This window comes from Pseudophryne corroboree, chromosome 5, assembly GCF_028390025.1.
Source record: "Pseudophryne corroboree isolate aPseCor3 chromosome 5, aPseCor3.hap2, whole genome shotgun sequence".
Taxonomy (NCBI): Eukaryota; Metazoa; Chordata; class Amphibia; order Anura; family Myobatrachidae; genus Pseudophryne; species Pseudophryne corroboree.
Window position 1 is genome coordinate 630,060,070 of NC_086448.1, and position 24,351 is coordinate 630,084,420.

The 24,351-nt window shown below is 47.2% G+C and overlaps 1 protein-coding gene across 3 annotated transcripts in view; it reads right to left on the bottom strand.

Moving 5' to 3' along the window:
• Positions 1 to 11,073, bottom strand: part of ABHD3 (abhydrolase domain containing 3, phospholipase) — a 120,078-nt gene extending 109,005 nt beyond the window's left edge. For 2 of the 3 annotated variants that reach the window (XM_063923576.1, XM_063923575.1), the window contains exons 1-2: positions 10,382 to 11,073; positions 10,113 to 10,276 (exon numbers count right to left, since the gene is read on the bottom strand). In XM_063923576.1, the coding sequence (XP_063779646.1) occupies positions 10,113 to 10,276; positions 10,382 to 10,540 (323 nt within the window). In that variant the 5' untranslated portion in view covers positions 10,541 to 11,073. The remainder of the gene's footprint in view (positions 1 to 10,112; positions 10,277 to 10,381) is intronic. The other variant, XM_063923574.1, reaches the window with a different exon arrangement.
• Between the last annotated feature and the right edge of the window lie 13,278 nt (positions 11,074 to 24,351).

Genomic DNA, 24,351 nt, shown 5'->3' on the forward strand with positions numbered 1-24,351 from the left:
TGACACAGTGTCCCTGGACATAGCTAAAGGAGACCACCAAACACTCCACACACACACACACACACACACACACACACACACACACACACACACACACACAGGTGAGGGCAGACAGAGTTTCCCCCCAAAAAATGGCGAGAGACACAGAGATTGGAGCCAACCCACACACAGCGCTTTTAGTAAAGGGAGACCCCTTGTCAGCGCTGACTGTGCACCTTAATAGGACACACAGTCTTCTTACAGCCTCCCCTCCTTCTACAACCCCCTGGTACTGTGTACAGATAGCTGGAGTTGCTGTGGAGGGACCTGTTCTTCCATCCAGCGCTGTGCAGGCAGGAAAATAGCGCTGGAACGCTGCTGGGTCCGCTCTGAGAAGCTCCTCCCCCTTAATGGCGCTGTCTTCCCGCTCTTCTTAGATTATACTGGCCTGAGGAAAATGTGCTGGCTGAGATCCGCGGACCCAGACAGCCTTCTGGACCAGTGTAGGGGGTAAGCGCTGGCCCAGGGCACCCTTCACAGCGCCGCACCATGTGCCGCTGAGCCTTCATGGGAGCGCAGTTAATACTGCACTTCCTCCCCGCTGCCGCCATCTTCACACCAGCCCCCCGCTTGCTAGGGGGGGTCGGTGTCTCACTCACCACATCTTCAGCTCTGTAAGGGGCTGGCGGCATGTTGCTGGGGCGAGCGGTCCCCTGTGGCGGGGAACGATCCGACCCCTCTGGAGCTCAGTGTCCAGTCAGCGGATACAGTGGCTCAGACTCCGCAGGGCGGACACTGCCCCCCCTTAGTCCCTCGCTGCAGGGAGGCTGTTGCCAGCAGCCTCACTGTAAAATAATAAACTCTAAAAATAAACTTTCCTAGAAAAGCTCTGTTGAGCTTCCCTAGCTGTGACCAGCTCCTCCGGGCACATTTTCTAAACCTAGTCTGGTAGGAGGAACATAGAGGGAGGAGCCAGCCCACACTCTCAAACTCTTAAAGTGCCAATGGCTCCTGGTGGACCCGTACATACCCCATGGTACTAATGTGGACCCCAGCATCCCCTAGGACGTAAGAGAAAATGTTTTATTAGCTCAATTCTGATATCTCCACTAAGTACCTCTGGGGATTCAACAAACTGCTTGTTTCATATACAGAATATTTCCTTATCATCAGTCACAGGACTTTCTCTCTTAAGTGAATCAGAAGGAGAATTACGTTGTAACCTTATTCTTGAGCAAACTTATTTTTATTATCACATGTAGTTCTAGAGCACAGAAATGTTACTAAAAGCAGCTGGTGATATGTCACAAAACCCCCATTCAATTTCATAAAATGATCAGCTTGCAGGAGGATTTTGATGGCATTAGCACAGTCTCACAAATTTTGTGGTCATACCTGTGACAGTCCAGAAACAAGCATTGCGGGTGACATGCTTCTCACCTCTCCCTCAGCTGCATCTCTGGCTGCCCGGTGGTGATGCAGGTCGTGGGTGGTCGACTATATAAAGAGGGGTCTCAACGCGTGGGTTCAGCCAGTGGAGGTTCTTCCTGCCAGCTTAGGGAGCTTCGGTGCCACCATTTTGGTTTCAGACACATGACTGGGCTGCAGCCAATCCCAAACACTCAGCTACCCAGCAGACTGCAGCAACTAATCCCTGACCTCCTTAGGGTATAAGGGGATTGAACTGGAGTTACAAGCTGCCAGTGCAACTTTGCTCTCAGCCTATATGAGTGCTTATTATACTGAGCTCCTGTGTTTTTTTCCCCTCAAGTGACTACAGTGGGAACCTCAAGTGACTACTGGTTCCATCAGGTTCCAGTCCGATATCCTATCCCACCGGTTCGAGACGATATCCTAGCACCATCAATTCCAGCTGGTATTCTAGTTTCAATGGTTCCAGCAGATACTCAAGCAATATCTGTACTAGCTGATTTCCTACCACCACCAGCTCCAGGTTATATTCTTTCCTAGGGAGTGCCTCCAGCTTCTGTACATTATTCTCCAAACATTCAAGCTTCCAGTCCACAGTCTGTCCACTGTATTAACCAGTCAAGTTACCACAGACTCTACCTAGTACCAACACTGAGTGACCCAGACAGGGGGCTGCAACTTGCACGTCAGGCACATCAAAGCCCAAACTTCCTTGCGTGGGTCCCTGGTGAAAACCACCTGTGGGTTATACTCCGCGCCCCTGTTCTAGGTTTCTGCCAAATACTCAGTTTTGGTTTCAGTACCAGCAGTCTATGAGCAAGAACTATATCAGGCCAGCTACTTTCACATTACCTACTTCAGAATTCGCATCAGCCAAAGACCTAACCTCGGATTCACAAAATCCATGATTGTGACAATACCCTGCTACTTAACAATTATGGATACAGGTGTTGAAGATATGGAACAGCAGCCTGTGCTGTAATACACCTGCAGATTCCAATAAACAACTCATTAGGTACATACAAACGCTCTCAGTTCACCATCCGTCATTCCTGCTAAAAATCTTTTTTCACGGCATTGGAAGAAAATGCAGTTTAGTGTTTACATATTGGTCATCAATACATAAGATGGAGAGGGGATATATGACACCAGCAGGGTGCTAGTAATATTTAAAAGTAAAGGTATTTTCACCTGGCATCTCTTCTCAGTACTGTTGTAAATACATGGTAATAAGAGTATGGATTGATTGTACTGTATACCAATGAATGATTTAAGGATTGGTGTTTTGCTATTCTCGAAATGTATGTATTACTATCTTGCACCAACACCACAGAGGCCACACAAAGTTCTGCAGAAACTGAACGAGCGTATAGGTGTGTACCCCTTCATACAGACCAGGATATACATTTTACTTTGGACAGGTTGACCAGAGGTTATGGCTCCTGTGGGGCTGCTTTAGTAGGACCAAGATAAGGATTGGATCTGCTATGTCTTTGTGGAACTGCCATTATGCCATGAGCAGAAAGACATTGGGCTTGATCCCTGAATGAACAGTGTGCATAAGTGGCCGAACAGCGTTCCAGAGAAAGGGTGCTTATAGTCCCATTTATATTAGCCTGATTTCCTCACAGGATGTCTTGGCGATTACTAGATGAGTGGAAATTTAAATAGGCAATAAAAGCAAAATGAGGCTCATTAAATCAGCAATGCGGGAGCCTATTTCCTGGTTTCTTGTGCATTCGCTGTAGTAAGCAGGCATTTCTCTCTTCTTTGAGTTTCTTCAGAAGGTTTAGCCTTCTGATGAAACTCTCAAAGGAGAGAGAAATGTGTTAAGGGACTTTGGAGACAGTCAAAAGGTTGAAAAGGTAAAAAGGTAGACAGGTTCAAAAGGTCAACATAAAAAAAAAGAGACACCATTTTTATTTTTTTTCCATTTTTGGTGTTTTGTCATCTGTGACCCCCAATTGTAGAAATAAACTAATTAAATGATAGAACTTTTGCGCTTGATGGCAGGTGCGTGATTAACCCAGAGCGGCTTTAGCAGTGTTCTATCCTGAAGCATTTCTTCACCTGAGACTCTATATTGCAGTCAACACCTATGGCTGGTACATTATAGCATATAAGACCACAGATACACTATCTCTACTATTATATAATAACTCATTGAATATATACAGGCTTGGCTCATTAACAGGTCTATTTACTAAGCCTAGTGCAGAGATAAAGTGGATGGAGATTATGGGGTCTATTTACTAAGTCTTGGATGGAGGTAAAGTGGATGATAAAGTACCAACCAACCACCACGCTCCTGTCATTTTTCAAACACAGCCTGTAACATGGCAGTAAGATGCTGATTGGTTGGTACTTTATCTGAGTCCATGGATCAGTAAGTAGACCCCTACATTTGTAAAGGAACCAAAAGTGCTATAAAAAGGGAACATTCTGTGCCTCTGACTATTGTTTGAGCAATATTTGGTGCTGTTGACTGTCCATGCCACCAGCGGACCCACTGGGGCACTAAAGAACATGAGCCAGAGATGTTGCTTTACAAGTAAAAGGGTGTATTTATGTACACATTTTCTACTTTCATTTATTGTGAATTTATTATTTGCTACTAGATACAGCTTGTCACGACAAGCTGTTTTTGTGAATCCGTTGGGACTCAGACCAACCGAAGGAGCAAGAGCTCCGGAATGCAGGAAACAGGGAGGACGAAGGTAGTTCCTTTTCATATATATATTAACGGTAACAGAGCAGAATTAAACTGTAGGGATACTGGGACTGACCAGTTCTGGGTTGGAAATTGTAGAGAATGTCCACTGAGTAATACGAGGCCAAAACAGGAGTATTGTGAAGAACAAGCTTTAGGTGGTACGAAGATGTGGCAGAAGGGCTGGGAAGACTGTTTGCTGGATGATGTGAAGACGTCAATAAAGAACTGTGAAGACCGTTTGCAGGATGATGCAAAGACGTGAATGAAGAACTGTGGAGACTGTTTGCTGGATGATGCAAAGACGTGAATGAAGAACTGTGAAGACTGTTTGCTGGATGATGCGAAGACGTGAATGAAGAACTGTGAAGACTGTTTGCTGGATGATGCAAAGACGTGAATGAAAGGTACACACTGCAGCTGGCGAACCGCCACGGGAATCCCGCTGAACTTGCAGACACCGGAGAGGGAGCGGTTAACCGTGACCGCGCACTGGGGAGCTGGCGAGCGTAATGCAACGAGAGCTAGCTGAAACTCGGTGAGAAAGGTAGGACCAATAATAAGAGATGCACAGACAAAGCTGCGGGAGCACAGAGCTAGGGTACTGAGAAACTGCAACAAAGCACTGGCACATAATACCACAGTCCCAGCCTATTTATAGGCAGCAGGGACATAGGGTTGGCTGTACTCACCCATCCAGCTCATTGGTATTGCTCCTGGTCTCCAACATGGCCGCCCCCTGCATCGCAGACACACTCGGAAGCTGCGGCCACTAGGTCCTCCCCTCTGGCTCCAGGAAGCCGTCACCCCTGCCGCCGACCGCGCCGCATCCCCACACGACCACCGAGCACTGCAGGCCGCCGCACCAGAAGCACCCGAATCCCGGGACCCGCGGCGGTAAGAGCATGCCGCATGACACGGCTCTATCAATATTTTACTGTTTGATTATGCAACATATTTGTTTTTTATTTTATTAAACAATGTTATTTTGATACACGAGTTGGATTTTCTTAAACCTCAGAACTGGTAAAGACGCTACTCATTTTGCTTTAATTGTCGATTAAACTTTTTCTAGAGGTAAATTGGTTTAACCCCGAGTTGGCAGCCTTCATTATTCTGCCAACAGTAAAAATGTAAATGATATTCACACATGACTGCATAACTATCGGTGAGAACTATAAGAGAGGTCTTTGTAATCACAACAAGTACAGAGGTAGGGATGGGCATCAATCATCGATGGTTGGCCACCGAAGATCAATGGTTTATCCATCGGTGGCGAAAATCCAATGGTTCTTTGCCATTGATTGCACAGAGCCCTGCAGATTTTTTTAATTTTTCCCTTACATGAAGACACAGAGCCTAGCTCTGCCCTCAACATGACCTGCAAAGCCCAAACTCAGAAGCGAGCTGGCACGGGGGGCATGGTGCCATGTGCCCCCCGGGCCACGCTACTGCCAAGGGTCACGGGCCGGCTGCCACCTTCCACTACACCAGCGGTGGCCAACCCGTGGCTCTTTTTATCTCCGCATGCGGCTCGTAAGCTCTCACGGCGCCTCCCGCTGCCCTAGTCTGCAGTACCCGGCGCCGGCCCGTGAGCCAATCAGAGCACGCAGACCGGCAGCCAATCATGAGTCTTAGCTGCCGGTCCGCGAACTCTGATTGGCTCACAGACCGGCATCTAATTAGAGCAGATCAACGCCGCCGGAGAGTGGAGACTGAGGGGCAGGAGAGGCGCACGCTGCACTCTCCTCCCCTCACAAGCAGCAGACTGAGCAGAGCAGCAGCGCGGCGGTGAGCAGCACTTGGGGGGGGGGGGGGGGACGCAGTGTGGGGACAAGTGTATCTTACACTGGGGGCATATCTGGCACTGGGGGGGGGGACGTGTATCTGGCACTGGGGGGACATGTATCTGGCACGGGGGGCATGTGTTTCTGGCACTGGGGGCATATCTGGCACGGGGGGGGGACGTGTATCTGGCACTGGGGCATATCTGGCACTGGGGAGACGTGTAGCTGGCAGTGGGGGCATATCTGCCACTGGGGAGAAGTGTAGCTGGCAGTGGGGGCATATTTGGCACTGGGGGCATATCTGGCACTCTGGGGGATATGTGTATCTGGCAGTGGGGGCATATCTGGCACTGGGGAGATGTGTAGCTAGCAGTGGGGGCATATCTGGCACTGGGGGGACATGTGTATCTGGCACTGGGGGCATATCTGGCACTGGGGAGATGTGTATCTGGCACTGGGGAGATGTGTATCTGGCAGTGGGGGCATATCTGGCACTATGGGGACATATATGTATCTGGCACTGTGGGGGCATATATGTATCTGGCACTGTGGAGGAATATATGTATCTGGCACTGTGGGGGCATATATGTATCTGGCACTGTGGAGGAATATATGTAGCTGGCACTGTGGGGACATATATGTAGCTGGCACTGTGGGGACATATATGTAGCTGGCACTGTGGGGACATATATGTAGCTGGCACTGTGGAGGAATATATGTAGCTGGCACTGTGGAGGAATATATGTAGCTGGCACTGTGGGGACATATGTGTATCTGGCACTGTGGGGACATATGTGTATCTGGCACTGTGGGGACATATGTGTATCTTGCACTGTGGGGACATATATGTATTTGGCACTGTGGAGGCACACATTTTTTTGGTGTTTTAATATGTATGTGGCACTGTACAGGGGCTTTATTTGTATGTGGCACTGTACAGCATGACTAAAAATGGGGTTATGACACAAGGTCATAATCCGTCAAACCGAAAGGTGTGCGCATAAAAATGGGCTGTGGCTTTGTGACAACTATGCCACGTCCCCATTTTTGCTTGCGCACCTTCGGCACGCGCATGATATGGCTCTTACCCTTCACTACAGATCCTTTCTGGCTCTTTGCCACTGACTGGTTGGCCACCCCTGCACTACACAGCTCTGCTGAAGCCGCGGCCGCACTGACAAATTTATAATAAAGTATCTTTGGGATAATTTAAACCAGGCCTAACTTTTTTTTTATTATTAATTATTTTTTAAACAAAAAAACTTCCATTTAAGATGGCGCCATTACTTATGAAAAATACCCAACTGAGTTTCCAAGGAAACATTAAGAAGCGCTAATAATATATGTATTCAGAATATATTTTAATATTGCTTAGAACCATAAAAACAAAGTATCAATGTTCAACCAAATAAATAAATGGTAACAAGATTGTATAGTAGCAACAATAAAAATGTATAATCAGTATAGCTTGCTTAATATTTGTGTGCAGTACTGCAGTCCATTGTTAAAGGAGACATGCTGGGATTATCCGCTGATTAATATAGCTCAAGTGCACTGGAGAAACTTCCCCTGGTTTTATGGGGAATAGAAAATGCTTAGTTCGAGCCCCTGAATTACGGGGCACTGATCTCACCCAATACTGGAGGTCTCCGCTGATTCCCGTCAATAGCGTATTGCAGCTTGTACTATGTGCGGTTAGATGGCTCTTATCTCGATGTATCCGAAAGAGAGGCCGCAAATTCCCATAGGCAAGTCTGCAGACAGGGCTTTTCAAGCACAGCGGTGGGCACTTGTGGTGTGATGTCCGGCCAGGCACCAATTGGGGAGAATTAATTTAGCAGAAGCAGGGTTGAGAATGGTAAACAGAGGTCTCCTTTCAGGGGCTAGCAGTTGCCACGGTACTCAACGCGTTTCTCTGCCCAACGTAATCGGCAGTTTCATCAGGAGGTGTAGATACCAAACAGGCAGGTAGAGAAGTATTTGAATCGATTCCAGCCAATCAGCTCTAGGGTGTTATTAAACACACCTGTGTAGTCAGTCCCTACTGCATAATTAATGGTAAGTTCATTCACATGTTATTATGAATTAAGGTGCTTTTGTAAAAAATCTCAATACAACATATAAAATTCAGAAATATTTTAAAAAAATATTACATAATGACATTAGTATTAGTATACATATTGGTAGATGATGAGAAAGCAAAGAAAGCGTCTAAACCCCCACTTTGATTGAAATAAAGAGTGTATACACCCGATTATACTTAATATATCCCACTAATATTGGGCATTGGTATATTCACCCTATTTATCTTACAAAGCAAATCGATCAAGTTTCTGAATAGTTTTGTATAGAAGTTTTATTAATTATTTTTGCTTTTTATCTATTATTTATTATTTCCGAGGTGGGGTTTCAGCTTTCCAATTTTTCTCACCATTCCCCTGAAGTATAGATAAATAAAAATCCTTTGTGTTCGGTATGGGCCAGTGCTCTGGACTTGCCCCCAGGCTAAAAGTTGCCAGCCAGCCCCTGCCCCAACTCCACCTGTGATTGGCCCTGCATGGTGGTAAACTATCACAATGATTGCACCCATACCCCTCTTCCCCCCAGATCTGCCCCTGGCTGAGGGGCGCATGGTGGGCCCTGCCTAACGATCTATGGCCCTGGCCCGCTGCCCCGTGAGCATTAGGGCATGGATGACCATCGGAGGGTGAAACCATTGATGATTTCCTGTTGATGGGTTTCAGACCATTGAGACTAACCACCAATAGTACCATCGATTGATGGTTAACCCACCAAAAGCCAACCCTAAACAGAGTTGATGTACTCAGTAGACAAGCTGCTAAATGAGTGCTGTACCAATGCAGAGAGATGGGCGATTATAAATGATAATCCTAATTTGTAAGTGCAGAATGTGTTTGATTTCAGGAAAAATACAGTAACACTGTGCATTAGAGCCTATGTTCTCCACTTGTGGTACGTGTACTCCAAAGGATAAAGCACACAAGTTTCAGGGGGAAATTTATCAAAGCTCGTAGAGAGATAAAGTACTAACCAGTCAGCTCCTAACTGCCATGTTACAGGCTGTGTTTGAAAAATGACAGGAGCTGGTTGCTTGGTACTTTGTTCCCCATTTAAGAACACACATACTTTAGCACTCTCTCACTCACACTCGCTTTAATGTGGTTCACGCTTTTCCTCAGTAATTAAACAGCAGTAAACTAAGATTACCGCTGTTTGTCAGTATGGGGTCTACATATGCAGTGTGCACTAAGCCTTGGCGAGAGATAAAGTGCAAGGAGATAACGCACCAACCAACCAGCTCCTAACTGTCATTTTTCAAACATGGCGTGTAGCATGGCAGTTAGGAGCTGATTGGCTGGTACTCTATCTCTGTTCACTTTATCTCTCTCCAAGGCTTGTTCATAGATCCCTGTATCACTTATATCATCAATAGATAGCGATAGCGTTACAGTCCCCACTTTCGGCAGCGGGGACCCAGAGAGCCTTTTCTACTTCAGCAAAGCCTTCTAGGCAATTCCGGATCCCCGTTTAGAGAGAGTCGCGTGCGTACGTGAAATGGCCGTCAAGCATGACTCAGCAGCAGGCTACCAGCAACAGCGAGGAGTGAGGTGTCGATGTACCTCTCCGGTGAGGTAATGCTACCAAAGGCAAATTTGCTTGTATCACCGCAATGCTAAGCAAATATTCCAATGGTATTAAGACTCGCTGTTAAATGGGGCCCTTTGTCTCTCTCCAATGTTTGATAAATCTCTCCTTCAGTGTCTTAAATAGAACTCAAAATAATATATTAATTAGTAATGAATAAAACACAACACAACTAATCTGAATGATAATTTCCAAAACACTGAAATGCACAATGTATGGCTAGGTAAATATGTACTTATATTATACTGCAAATTAAATACACAGACACACATAGGGGTACTTACTGTGGAAAAGGGTATCTGGCGAATATTTAACATCACAAGTGGATAAATGTTACAAAAGATTTAGGGGGGAGATTTATCAAATCTTGGAGAGAGATTAAGTACGGACCAATCAGCTCCTAACTGTCACGTTACAGGCTGTGTCTGAAAAATGTCAGGAACTGATTGGTTGGCACTTCCATCTCTCCCCGTGCTTTGATAAATCTCCCTCTGTACAACACATGGAGAGAGGCCAGCTGCAGGATCCGTAATACTCACTTGGTGTAATGCACAGGCGGTTTGACAGTAATAAATGGTCTCAGCAATGTCTGGGCTCTGCCCTCCCAGCACCACAGCGTCGGGTAGTAAGTTTCTGTCACTGCTGGGCAGTACGTCTTCAGGAAGCGGCACAGGGGCTCCCCGCCGGTCACCAGCTGGGGCTTCTGTGGAGAGAGATAGGGTGTGGGCCGGTGAGCACACAATGGCTCTGTGCAGCAATACTGTATGTATGGAATGATATTCCACCCCCGCCCGTGCAGCGCTCTCACCTTGGCAATGGCACTCAGGTAGTAGCAGGCATAAGCGGCGCCGAAGCCCAGCACCAAGGACAAACCCACCCCGGAGCCGAACAGACCCACTTGCACTTGGCTCTCCAAATACAGTGTCAGCTCCCGGGTCAGACCTTGCAGATTGATAATCCCCAGCATTGTTCCAGCCGCTGTCCCCCTGCCAGCTCTGCAGCCACATGCAATAATGACAGCAGCGGCCCCGTGCAGCAGCAGGAACCGGTGCGGCACTGAGAGGATGGGGAGACTGTCCTTGCTCCACCTTCATCCAATCTGTCAGCAAGAAGACGAGAATCTCCGCCCCCTCCGCTGTCACGGCCAATTAGAAGGCAGCAGTGTTTCCAGGGATAGGACAGTAATAATGACAGCAGATATGGGCGTTGTCGTGTGCAGCAGCAGAAGGATCATGATCATCAGCCTACAGGTTCTAGCTTTGCACAAAGCGTCGTCTCACGATCTGACACCGTGCTGAATACTGAGTGTTATTCCACCAGCGGCAGCTCTGTGTCACAGGTGTGTCTGCGGCGCCGTGCCAAGGCCATCACGTGCTCCGTGCTGCCGGCTTCTCCATGTCCCAGTCATATACACCGATATATCCTGTGCTCCACAGCCATACACTTACACTGTACACCCAGCCATACACTGGTTCCGGTATGAATGGTCGACCATGTTATGGTCGACAGTCATTAGGTCGACCACTATTGGTCGACATTGACATGGTCGACATGGACACATGATCGACACATGAAAATGGTCGACACATGAAAGGTCGACATGAAAAGGTCGCCATGAGTTTTTTAACCTTTTTTTGTCCATGTCGACCATGTCAATGTCGACCAATAGTGGTCGACCTAATGACTGTCGACCATAACATGGTCGACCATGTGAACGGATACCCCATACACTACACAGACTTCATACACAGCCTGTGCTCCCCAGTCATACACTACAGCCTGTGCTCCTCAGCCATACACTATACACACAGCCTGTGCTCCCCAGTCATACACACAGCCTGTGCTCCCCAGCCATACACTATACACACAGCCTGTGCTCCTCAGCCATACACTATACACACAGCCTGTGCTCCCCAGTCATACACACAGCCTGTGCTCCCCAGTCATACACTACAGCCTGTGCTCCTCAGCCATACACTACACAGCCTGTGGTCCCCAGCCATACACTATACACACAGCCTGTACTCCCCAGCCATAGACTAACCACACAGCCTGTACTCCCCAGCCATACACTACACAGCCTGTGGTCCCTAGCCATACACTATACACACAGCCTGTACTCCCCAGCCATACACTATACACACAGCCTGTGCTCCTCAGCCATACACTACACAGCCTGTGGTCCCCAGCCATACACTATACACACAGCCTATGCTCCTCAGCCATACACTATACACACAGCCTGTACTCCCCAGCCATACACTACACAGCATGTGGTCCCCAGCCATACACTATACACACAGCCTGTACTCCCCAGCCATACACTAAACACACAGCCTGTGCTCCCAAGCCATACACTTTACATACAGCCTGTGCTCCTCAGCCATACACTACACAGCCTGTGCTCCTCAGCCATACACTATACACACAGCCTGTGCTCCTCAGCCATACATAGCCTGTGCTCCCCAGTCATACACTACAGCCTGTGCTTCTCAGCCGTACACTACACAGCCTATGCTCCCCAGCCATACACTCTACACACAGCCTGTACTCCCCAGCCATACACTACACAGCCTGTGGTCCCCAGCCATACACTATACACACAGCCTGTACTCCCCAGCCATACACTAAACACACAGCCTATGCTCCCCAGACATACACTAAACACACAGCCTATGCTCCCCAGCCATACACTATACACACAGCCTGTACTCCCCAGCCATACACTAAACACACAGCATATGCTCCCCAGACATACACTAAACACACAGCCTATGCTCCCCAGCCATACACTATACACACAGCGTTTGCTCCTCAGCCATACACTACACAGCCTGTGCTCCTCAGCCATACACTATGCACACAGCCTATGCTCCTCAGCCATACACTATACACACAGCCTAGTGCTCCTCAGCCATACATAGCTTGTGCTCCCCAGTCATACACTACAGCCTGTACTCCTCAGCCATACACTATACACACAGCCTGTACTCCCCAGCCATACACTAAACACACAGCCTGTACTCCCCAGCCATACACTATACACACAGCCTGTACTCCCCAGCCATACACAACACAGCCTGTGGTCCCCAGCCATACACTACACAGCCTGTGGTCCCCAGCCATACACTATACACACAGCCTGTACTCCCCAGCCATACACTAAACACACAGCCTATGCTCCCCAGCCATACACTATACACACAGCCTGTGCTCCTCAGCCATACACTACACAGCCTGTGCTCCTCAGCCATACACTATAAACACAGCCTATGCTCCTCAGCCATACACTATACACACAGCCTATGCTCCTCAGCCATACATAGCCTGTGCTCCCCAGTCATACACTACAACCTGTGCTCCTCAGCCATACACTATACATACACAGCCTGTACTCTCCAGCCATACACTATACACACAGCCTGTACTCCCCAGCCATACACTATACACACAGCCTATGCTCCCCAGCCATACACTATACACACAGCCTGTGCTCCTCAGCCATACACTACACAGCCTGTGCTCCTCAGCCATACACTATATACACACAGCCTGTGCTCCTCAGCCATACACTATTCATACATAGCCTGTGCTCCCCAGTCATACACTACAGCCTGTGCTCCTCAGCCATATACTACACAGCCTGTACTCCCCAGTCATACACTACACAGCCTGTGCTCCTCAACCATACACAATACATACACAGCCTGTACTCCCCAGCCATGCACTACACAGCCTGTTCTCCTCAGCCATACTCTATACATACACAGCCTGTACTCCTCAGTCATACACTACAGCCTGTGCTCCTCAGCCATGCACTACACAACCTGTACTCCCCAGTCATACACTACAGCCTGTTCTCCTCAGCCATGCACTACACAACCTGTACTCCCCAGTCATACACTATAGCCTGTGCTCCTCAACCATACACTATACATACACAGCCTGTGCTCCCCAGCCATACACTATGCCAGTGATTCTCAAACTGTGTGCCTAGGCACCCTGGGGTGACTTGGGACACTTGCAGGGGTGCCTTGGATTGGTGATGCAGGACTACTTAAAATTATTTATGGTCAATGTAATAGGCAAAACCAGTGTGGTGGCTGCCTATCATAAAATATGTGGACAAACAGAAGTGAATCCTGTCCCCCGGTCACATAACTACATTATGTTGGTTTGAGGGGGGCGGGGGTTAGCAGGCTGACCATACACAGCCGCTCCCTATCCATACATTATGCACAGTTTGTGCTCCCCAGCCATGCAACATACACAGCCTGCGCTCCCCAGCCATGCACCATACAGCCTACGCTCCCCAGCCATGCACCATATACAGCCTGCGCTCCCCAGCTGTGCACTTTACATGACCTACGCTCCCAGCCATACACTATAGATGGCCTGCGATCCCCAGCCATGCACCATACAGCCTACGCTCCCCAGCCATGCACCATATACAGCCTGCGCTCCCCAGCTGTGCACTTTACACGACCTACGCTCCCTAGCCATACACTATAGATGGCCTGCGCTCCCCAGCCTTGCACCATTCATGGCCTGCGCTCCCCAGCCTTGCACCATTCATGAAAAATAAGTTTTTTTGGGGAAAGTGCGTCAATGTGGCGCAAAGCAGCTCAGTTTGTTCAGGTCCAAATAATAAATGTCACCACATTTAAAACACAATTTCACACAACACAAATTTTGGACCTGTATAACATACGGTGCGCTTAATAGGAAAGAAGCTACTACATCCCTTTTTAGGAGAGGTGCAGAGAATTTCTCGTATTTCCAATTCTTCTTCAGGTGATATATATCTGGAATGGGTACCCCAGAAGCTGCTCAAGGGCGTACCCCACTCACACAAAGGATAGAGGGAGTATACACATCAAGGTATCTTTTAACCGAGTAGTGCCCTGATCCCTTTAAAAGTCCCGTCTGGTGTCTTTCATTCTCTGAAGTGCAAACCAGTCAGGTGATGTTACCCAAAAGTAGTCAGCTTACAATAATTAGAAGGCGTACCCCAACACTCACAGCAAGAGGGAGGGTGGTAAACGCATCAAGGTATCTTTGTGTTGAATGTTGTCCTAGGTTCTTTTTCTCATAATGTATGTCCGGGTCATGTGTGTGACACCCTAAAGTACGGTAGGTTTCACTGAAGTCAACAATTTACAGGTAAGTATTAGTAAGTCTAACCCTCTGGTTTAATGTGTTACTTTATCTTTTCTGGTGTTCCTTACCTGGACCTAGTGTCTGTAGCTTCTAACAGGCATAAGTTTCACCACCAACTCACAATATAGTTCAGGATATATTGCACACAGACATTAATTACACAATTTCTTTATATGAATTTTTATTCTACTGAAACACTGCTATAAGTTTTTCTCAGATGTAGAAATTTGAGATTATCTCATATACTGGCAATTTAGATTAACCTCAATGTATATGCTAGTCACATACCATTTTCATGCAAAGAACAATAAAGCACAAGACACAATATCCACATTTGACAATCCTTACACACTAATATAAAGTTTTAAACAATCACTTGAAGATACTCTTATAATTGGGGCCCCGTAAAAACCTTTAGTTTTGTAGCTAGCTACATTGAGTATAGTGCACCTTTCTAGGAACGTTATATCCTGAGAATAGTTAATACAAGTCTTGGATGAAGGTAGCAATGGATGGCTTACAACAAATAAAGTGTAGCTGGTTCTGTCCAACCAGGCAGTTTTGTAACTTGTAATATGGTGCAGCACACTATTTCTAGGCAACTGTGAGTCTGTCTTGCTAGTCTGGATGTAATATTAACTGATTGTACTGTAAGTGCTATTTTCTTAAAGGAGGCTCTCTGCGATATCCACATGGCTGTGTCAGGCAATAACTAGGTTTACAACTGTTCCACTTGATTCTGTCTCATCCTTAAACGCAATATAGGCAGCTAAGGTGTCTCTGTCCCTGTTATGAGCAGTCTCTCTATCTCTGGAAGGGCTTGCGATGAGTAGTTGGTGAAACAGGGTTACTGACCTGTACTCCAAAAAGGTTACTGTACTCAATTGTTACATTTACACTGTCTGACTGGGAGCAGTACATCAGCTGCAGGCCCCTGTGAGATTGAGTCCTGAATCCTTTAAGCTCTCTGTGTAACTAAGACAGTATTGTTCCTTACTGCACTACAAAGTTCTGGCTGTGTGCTGAGAAAACTGCAGCATGTGACTGTCTGCTTCTGCGCAGAGGTGCTTACTGCTATTTGATGGCTCTTCTCAGTCTCATAAAGGGTGTTGGTACTATAGAAACTGGCTAATTTAATGTATAAAACTGTGATCTCTTGTATACCAGGGTATTTCAGCAGGGAGTCTGTGACAGTCAATTAGATAATTCAGCAATTACTGAGACTGCTACTATGGAGTGTGAGAATGTATAATCTACAATGGGGCTCCTAGATCTCACTAGAAGTGGCTATTTTGCCTCAGGGCTGACGTAATCTGCTCACCACTCCATAGACACTCTCTTTGTCAGCTGCTGGACTCTGATTTATTGAAGATCAGAAAAGGAGTCTCCTTTGGTCACCATGTACACCACCAAATCAGCTCAGCACCTTCTGCTCCTTGGTCCTGTTCCACTCTACTCATCCTCCTAAGATGGCCGCCGCCCAACTGCCAACAGACTCGGCACACGGCTGTTAACTGTCCAAGCGCATGACAGCTATAGCATAGAAAAGGTTCTTAACCCTTTCCTTGCTGAAGTCTCAAAGCATTTAGCCAGGGGGGAAAAAGGGCGCAGAAATAAGGTAAATGTCCATGGCAACTCTGATGGGGTGTCACATGTGTCCCAATATGAAAAGATATGATAACAAACAAAACAATGTGTAGTATATCCTTAACAACCAGGGAGTAAGAATATGGGGTTTTAGGGACTTAATCAAAGGCGTACCCCACTCACACATAAGGTAGAGGGAGTACACACATCAAGGTATCTTTAAAACCAAATAGTGCCCCAATCACTTTAGAAACCGCTCTGGAGAGTGAAAGACACCAGAGCGGTTTCTAAAGTGATTGGGGCACTATTTGGTTTTAAAGATACCTTGATGTGTGTACTCCCTCTACCTTATGTGTGAGTGGGGTACGCCTTTGATTAAGTCCCTAAAACCCCATATTCTTACTCCCTGGTTGTTAAGGATATACTACACATTGTTTTGTTTGTTATCATATCTTTTCATATTGGGACACATGACTCGGACATACATTATGAGAAAAAGAACCTAGGACAATATTCAACACAAAGATACCTTGATGCGTTTACCACCCTCTCTCTTGCTGTGAGTGTTGGGGTACGCCTTCTAATTATTGTAAGCTGACTACTTTTGGGTAACATCACCTGACTGGTTTGCACTTCAGAGAATGAAAGACACCAGACGGGACTTTTAAAGGGATCAGGGCACTACTCGGTTAAAAGATACCTTGATGTGTATACTCCCTCTATCCTTTGTGTGAGTGGGGTACGCCCTTGAGCAGCTTCTAAAAATCTGTATTCTCACCTCGTTACTTGTTTAAGAACAAACTACACATTGTATTTCTTTTGTTATAATTTCTTCTGGGGTACCCATTCCGGATATATATCACCTGAAGAAGAATTGGAAATACGAGAAATTCTCTGCACCTCTCCTAAAAAGGGATGTATTTGCACCATTCATGGCCTGCGCTCCCCAGCCAGGCACCATACACGACCTGCGCTCCACAGCCATGCACCATTCGCAGCCTGCGCTCCCCAGCCATGCACCATACGCAACCTGGGCTCCCCAGCCATGCAGCGCACACAGCCTGCGCTTCCCATCCATACGCTATACACACAGCATGCACTCCCCAGCCATACACTATACAGCCTGTGCCTCCCATCCATGCAGCATACACGGCCTGCGCTCCCCAGCCATGCACCATACGCAGCCTGCGCTCCCCAGGCATGCACCACACACGGCCTGTGCTCCACAGCCATGCACCATTCGCAGCCTGCGCTCCCCAGCCATGCACCATACGCAACCTGGGCTCCCCAGCCATGCAGCGCACACAGCCTGCGCTTCCCATCCATACGCTATACACACAGCATGCACTCCCCAGCCATACACTATACAGCCTGTGCCTCCCATCCATGCAGCATACACGGCCTGCGCTCCCCAGCCATGCACCATACGCAGCCTGCGCTCCCCAGGCATGCACCACACACGGCCTGTGCTCCCCAGCCATGCACCATACGCAGCCGGCGCTCCCCAGGCATGCACCATATACCCCTGCGCCCCCCATCCATACACTATACATACAGCCTGCACGCCCCAGCCATATACTATACAGCCTGCGCTTCCCATCCATACAGTATACTCATCCTGTGCTCTGCTCCTATTTCATGTTCTATACACAGCCTGTGCTCCCCATCTATACACTGTACACACAGCCTGTGCTCCCCATCTATACATTATACTTATCCTGTGTAGTGCTACCTATTAATGTGCTATACATAGCCTGTGCGCCCCATCTATACATTATACACACAGCCTGTGCTCCCCATCTATACAGTATACTTATCCTGTGTAGTGCTCCCTATTAATGTGCTATACATAGCCTGTGCGCCCCATCTATACAGTATAGTATACTCAGCCTGTGTAGTCCTCCCTATTCATATGCTATACACAGCCTGTGCTCCCCATCTATACACTATACACACAGCCTGTGCTCCCCATCTATACAGTATACTCATCCTGTGTAGTGCTATCTATTAATGTGCTATACACAGTCTGTGCTCCCCATTTATACACTATACACACAGCCTGTGCTCCCCATCTATACACTATACACACAGCCTGTGCTCCTCATCTATACACTATACACACAGTCTGTGCTCCTCATCTATACACTATACACACAGCCTGTGCTCCCCATCTATACACTATACACACAGCCTGTGCTCCTCAGCCATACACTATACACACAGCCTGTGCTCCCCATCTATACACTATACACACAGCCTGTGCTCCCCATCTATACACTATACACACAGCCTGTGCTCCCCATCTATACACTATACACACAGCCTGTGCTCCTCATCTATACACTATACACACAGTCTGTGCTCCTCATCTATACACTATACACACAGCCTGTGCTCCCCATCTATACACTATACACACAGCCTGTGCTCCTCAGCCATACACTATACACACAGCCTGTGCTCCCCATCTATACACTATACACACAGCCTGTGCTCCCCATCTATACACTATACACACAGCCTGTGGTCCCCAGCCATACACTATACACACAGCCTGTGCTCCTCATCTATACACTATACACACAGTCTGTGCTCCTCAGCCATACACTATACACACAGCCTGTGCTCCCCATCTATACACTATACACACAGCCTGTGCTCCCCATCTATACACTATACACACAGCCTGTGCTCCTCATCTATACACTATACACACAGCCTGTGCTCCCCATCTATACACTATACACACAGCCTGTGCTCCTCATCTATACACTATACACACAGCCTGTGCACCTCAGCCATACACTATACACACAGCCTGTGCTCCTCATCTATACACTATACACACAGTCTGTACTCCTCAGCCATACACTATACACACAGCCTGTGGTCCCCAGCCATACACTATACACACAGCCTGTGCTCCTCATCTATACACTGTACACACAGTCTGTACTCCTCAGCCATACACTATACACACAGCCTGTGGTCCCCAGCCATACACTATACACACAGCCTGTGCTCCCCATCTATACACTATACACACAGCCTGTGGTCCCCAGCCATACACTATACACACAGCCTGTGCTCCCCATCTATACACTATACACACAGCCTGTGCTCCTCAGCCATACACTATACACACAGCCTGTGCTCCCCATCTATACACTATACACACAGCCTGTGCTCCCCATCTATACACTATACACACAGCCTGTGCTCCTCATCTATACACTATACACACAGCCTGTGCTCCCCATCTATACACTATACACACAGCCTGTGCTCCTCATCTATACACTATACACACAGCCTGTGCTCCTAAGCCATACACTATACACACAGCCTGTGCTCCTCATCTATACACTATACACACAGTCTGTGCTCCTCAGCCATACACTATACACACAGCCTGTGCTCCTCATCTATACACTATACACACAGTCTGTGCTCCCCATCTATACACTATACACACAGCCTGTGCTCCTCAGCCATACACTATACACACAGCCTGTGCTCCTCATCTATACACTATACACACAGTCTGTACTCCTCATCTATACACTATACACACAGTCTGTGCTCCCCATCTATACACTATACACACAGCCTGTGCTCCTCAGCCATACACTATACACACAGCCTGTGCTCCTCATCTATACACTGTACACACAGTCTGTACTCCTCAGCCATACACTATACACACAGCCTGTGGTCCCCAGCTATACACTATACACACAGCCTGTGCTCCCCATCTATACACTATACACACAGCCTGTGCTCCTCAGCCATACACCATACACACAGCCTGTGGTCCCCAGCCATACACTATACACACAGCCTGTGCTCCTCATCTATACACTATACACACAGTCTGTGCTCCTCAGCCATACACTATACACACAGCCTGTGCTCCCCATCTATACACTATACACACAGCCTGTGCTCCCCATCTATACGCTATACACACAGCCTGTGCTCCTCATCTATACACTATACACACAGCCTGTGCTCCTCATCTATACACTATACACACAGTCTGTGCTCCCCATCTATACACTATACACACAGCCTGTGCTCCCCATCTATACGCTATACACACAGTCTGTGCTCCCCATCTATACACTATACACACAGCCTGTGCTCCTCATCTATACACTATACACACAGTCTGTGCTCCTCAGCCATACACTATACACACAGCCTGTGCTCCCCATCTATACACTATACACAAAGCCTGTGCTCCTCAGCCATACACTATACACACAGCCTGTGCTCCTCATCTATACACTATACACACAGTCTGTGCTCCTCATCTATACACTATACACACAGTCTGTGCTCCTCATCTATACACTACACACACAGTCTGTGCTCCTCATCTATACACTATACACACAGCCTGTGCTCCCCATCTATACACTATACACACAGCCTGTGCTCCTCATCTATACACTATACACACAGCCTGTACTCCTCATCTATACACTATACACACAGCCTGTGCTCCTCATCTATACACTATACACACAGCCTGTGCTCCCCATCTATACACTATACACACAGCCTGTGCTCCTCATCTATACACTATACACACAGCCTGTGCTCCTAAGCCATACACTATACACACAGCCTGTGCTCCTCATCTATACACTATACACACAGTCTGTGCTCCTCAGCCATACACTATACACACAGCCTGTGCTCCTCATCTATACACTATACACACAGTCTGTGCTCCCCATCTATACACTATACACACAGCCTGTGCTCCTCAGCCATACACTATACACACAGTCTGTACTCCTCAGCCATACACTATACACACAGCCTGTGGTCCCCAGCTATACACTATACACACAGCCTGTGCTCCCCATCTATACACTATACACACAGCCTGTGCTCCTCAGCCATACACTATACACACAGCCTGTGGTCCCCAGCCATACACTATACACACAGCCTGTGCTCCTCATCTATACACTATACACACAGTCTGTGCTCCTCAGCCATACACTATACACACAGCCTGTGCTCCCCATCTATACACTATACACACAGCCTGTGCTCCCCATCTATACGCTATACACACAGCCTGTGCTCCTCATCTATACACTATACACACAGCCTGTGCTCCTCATCTATACACTATACACACAGTCTGTGCTCCTCAGCCATACACTATACACACAGCCTGTGCTCCTCATCTATACACTATACACACAGTCTGTGCTCCCCATCTATACACTATACACACAGCCTGTGCTCCACATCTATACGCTATACACACAGTCTGTGCTCCCCATCTATACACTATACACACAGCCTGTGCTCCTCATCTATACACTATACACACAGTCTGTGCTCCTCAGCCATACACTATACACACAGCCTGTGCTCCCCATCTATACACTATACACACAGCCTGTGCTCCTCAGCCATACACTATACACACAGCCTGTGCTCCTCATCTATACACTATACACACAGTCTGTGCTCCTCATCTATACACTATACACACAGCCTGTGCTCCCCATCACTGGGAATTTGTGCCAGACTGACCTGATCCCAAATATTTGGCAAGGGAGCAATGTGGCATTTTCTAACTGTAGACAATATATAAATAATGTATTTATATGGATTTTAAGATGAAATAATATAAGACAAATAATTCTAAAATATATTCCTAAACTCTAGCAAAATTCACAAATGATGTAATATTGAGATACTGCTAATTCTACTGAAAGAGTGTACAGTTTGTACTGTACATAGAGTGTAAGAATCTCCACCAACTTGAACATTTTAATACCAGCATCTAATGTGAATTAATCATAATTTTGTGTTCTAAATTCCTGAGGCTGCTAGTGAAGGAGAGAATGGCCACATGTGGCCCTGGGGCCATCTGTTGGCCTTCACTGTTATAGGCTGCAAACAAAACTGTAATAAGGAGTTTAAGACCATGGTCTGATCCCCATCTCCCCATGGTAAGGGGCCCAACCCTAGGGAGTGGATCCACTAAGATTTACCTTATATTCCATACCAACCAAATATCTGACAAGAGAAAGTGCAGTACAAGCAAAATAGTTTAACTAATGAATATTTAAATACCTGCATATGAAACAATGAGAATCATGGCTTTGTAAGATAATAAAATATACAGCTAAACTTTAGAAGAATTTGCCTACGATATATAATATTCAAATACCGAATAGACTACTATTCAAATACCAAATAGATTACTAGATGCTATATACACTACAAAACAAAAGAGGGTGACAGTTTCCCTGATGCTGGAACAGAATAAGGAATTTTCATAAACAGAGAAAAGTCCTGTTTTGCTTAAACAGGGCTTTTCTCTGCTTCGTGTTATTCATGAGCAGGTTACTGTGACTTCTCCAGTGGCCCCCCTGCTCCGTGCCTGATTGCCATCACCATACTTAAGTATGGTGAGTGCGATTAATGAAGGAACGCAAAGCTCAGCTTCGGCTCCTCCGCTGAGTTCAGGCTCACCATCTCAGAATGGTGCAACCTGAACATTGGTGCGGAGATGGCAGGGAAGCTCAATGTTTCCATGCTCTCTGCCCGGCACCCATGCTGGCACCACCCCCTGACCTCCCGGCAGCCCCTGCAGCCTCCCAGGAGGTCTGCCGGCGGCATATGCACAGACGGATCTGCCGGCAGACTTCATGCATCGCAGAGGGGACTGCCTGGAGAAGACCTTACTGCTGAACCCCAGGATAAAGTATCTCATCACCATAGAGGTGAGTATACATGAATTGCTACTTATTACAGCTATATATTGCATCAAACTGATGCGATGTATAATGATAAGTAACAATTCATTTTTCATTCTTTACACAAATAGACCCTGTAATCGGAGAACTAATTAACAGGATCGGAATCTAACGTACATATGATATTAACAACAAGGTGAATTAATAGAGCAGTGAATGCAAACACTGCTCACACCTTTTTATAACTATACTAAGAATGTGCCTGATTTAACTATAGACCTATGTGATGCATTCACTTGCAGTTAGGGAGGCCAATCCTGGGCCATTTTTTCAATCCCGAGTATCGGGATTGAAAAATGGTCAATCCCAGGATTGGCGGTTCCCTGGTGGGACACTTCAGCTGCACTCTCCCGGCGGCTCCCAGCGACGTGTGATGGCGCAGCGTGGCCTCTCACGCTTGCGCTGGGGAGCCGGCCAGCGTCTGTGCGTCCTGAGGACACTTAACGCTGATTCCTCAATCCCCGGGATTGGAGCTTCCAATCCCTAGATTGAATCCCGGCTGTTTTTGGCCTTAAATCCCGGGATCCCACCGATCCTGGTCCCGGGATTGACCTACCTACTCGCAGTGATACAGAGTTATGGGAAAAGGTTACATTAGTATCTATTAACAACTGTAGATTGCACCCTTTGATTTACTCTTTAGCAGTTTAAGGGGTATATTCAATTAAAGTTGGATCCATTCCGACATGGATGGATCCGACAACCCCTATTCAATCCCGTCTAAAATTCGACTTTTTCAAGTCGAATTTTAGATGGGACCCGGAGGAGGCGAGGGGGGGCGAGCGGCTGGGGGGCAGCCGGCGGCAGCCAGAGGAGATCAGCACTACGGAGCGTGCTGGAGCCCGGTGGAAGCTGACGTGAGGTCAGGCGGGTGAGTGACATCCAGCTGCAGCGCTGATCGTAGCGCTGATCTCCTGTATGCCCGCCTGCTGTCCCCCCGTCTCCCTGCAGCTCCCCCCCCCCCTCACCTCCTCCGGGTCCATCTCATTCCGACATCATTTTGAATGTCGGATTGAGATAGTCGAAAAGGGGGTCAAAACCTGTCGGATTTGGCCCCGTTTTCGACATCAACACGTGGATCGGCAGCTATTCCGCCGATCCACGTGCTTTTAGCTCTGAATAGGTCGAATCAGGATTCGACCTTAAAAAGTCGAAAACTGCCGTCTTTTCAACAGACGACAGTTTTCGACTGCAATTGAATATACCCCTTAAGAATAAAGCATTATACTGCCCAGAT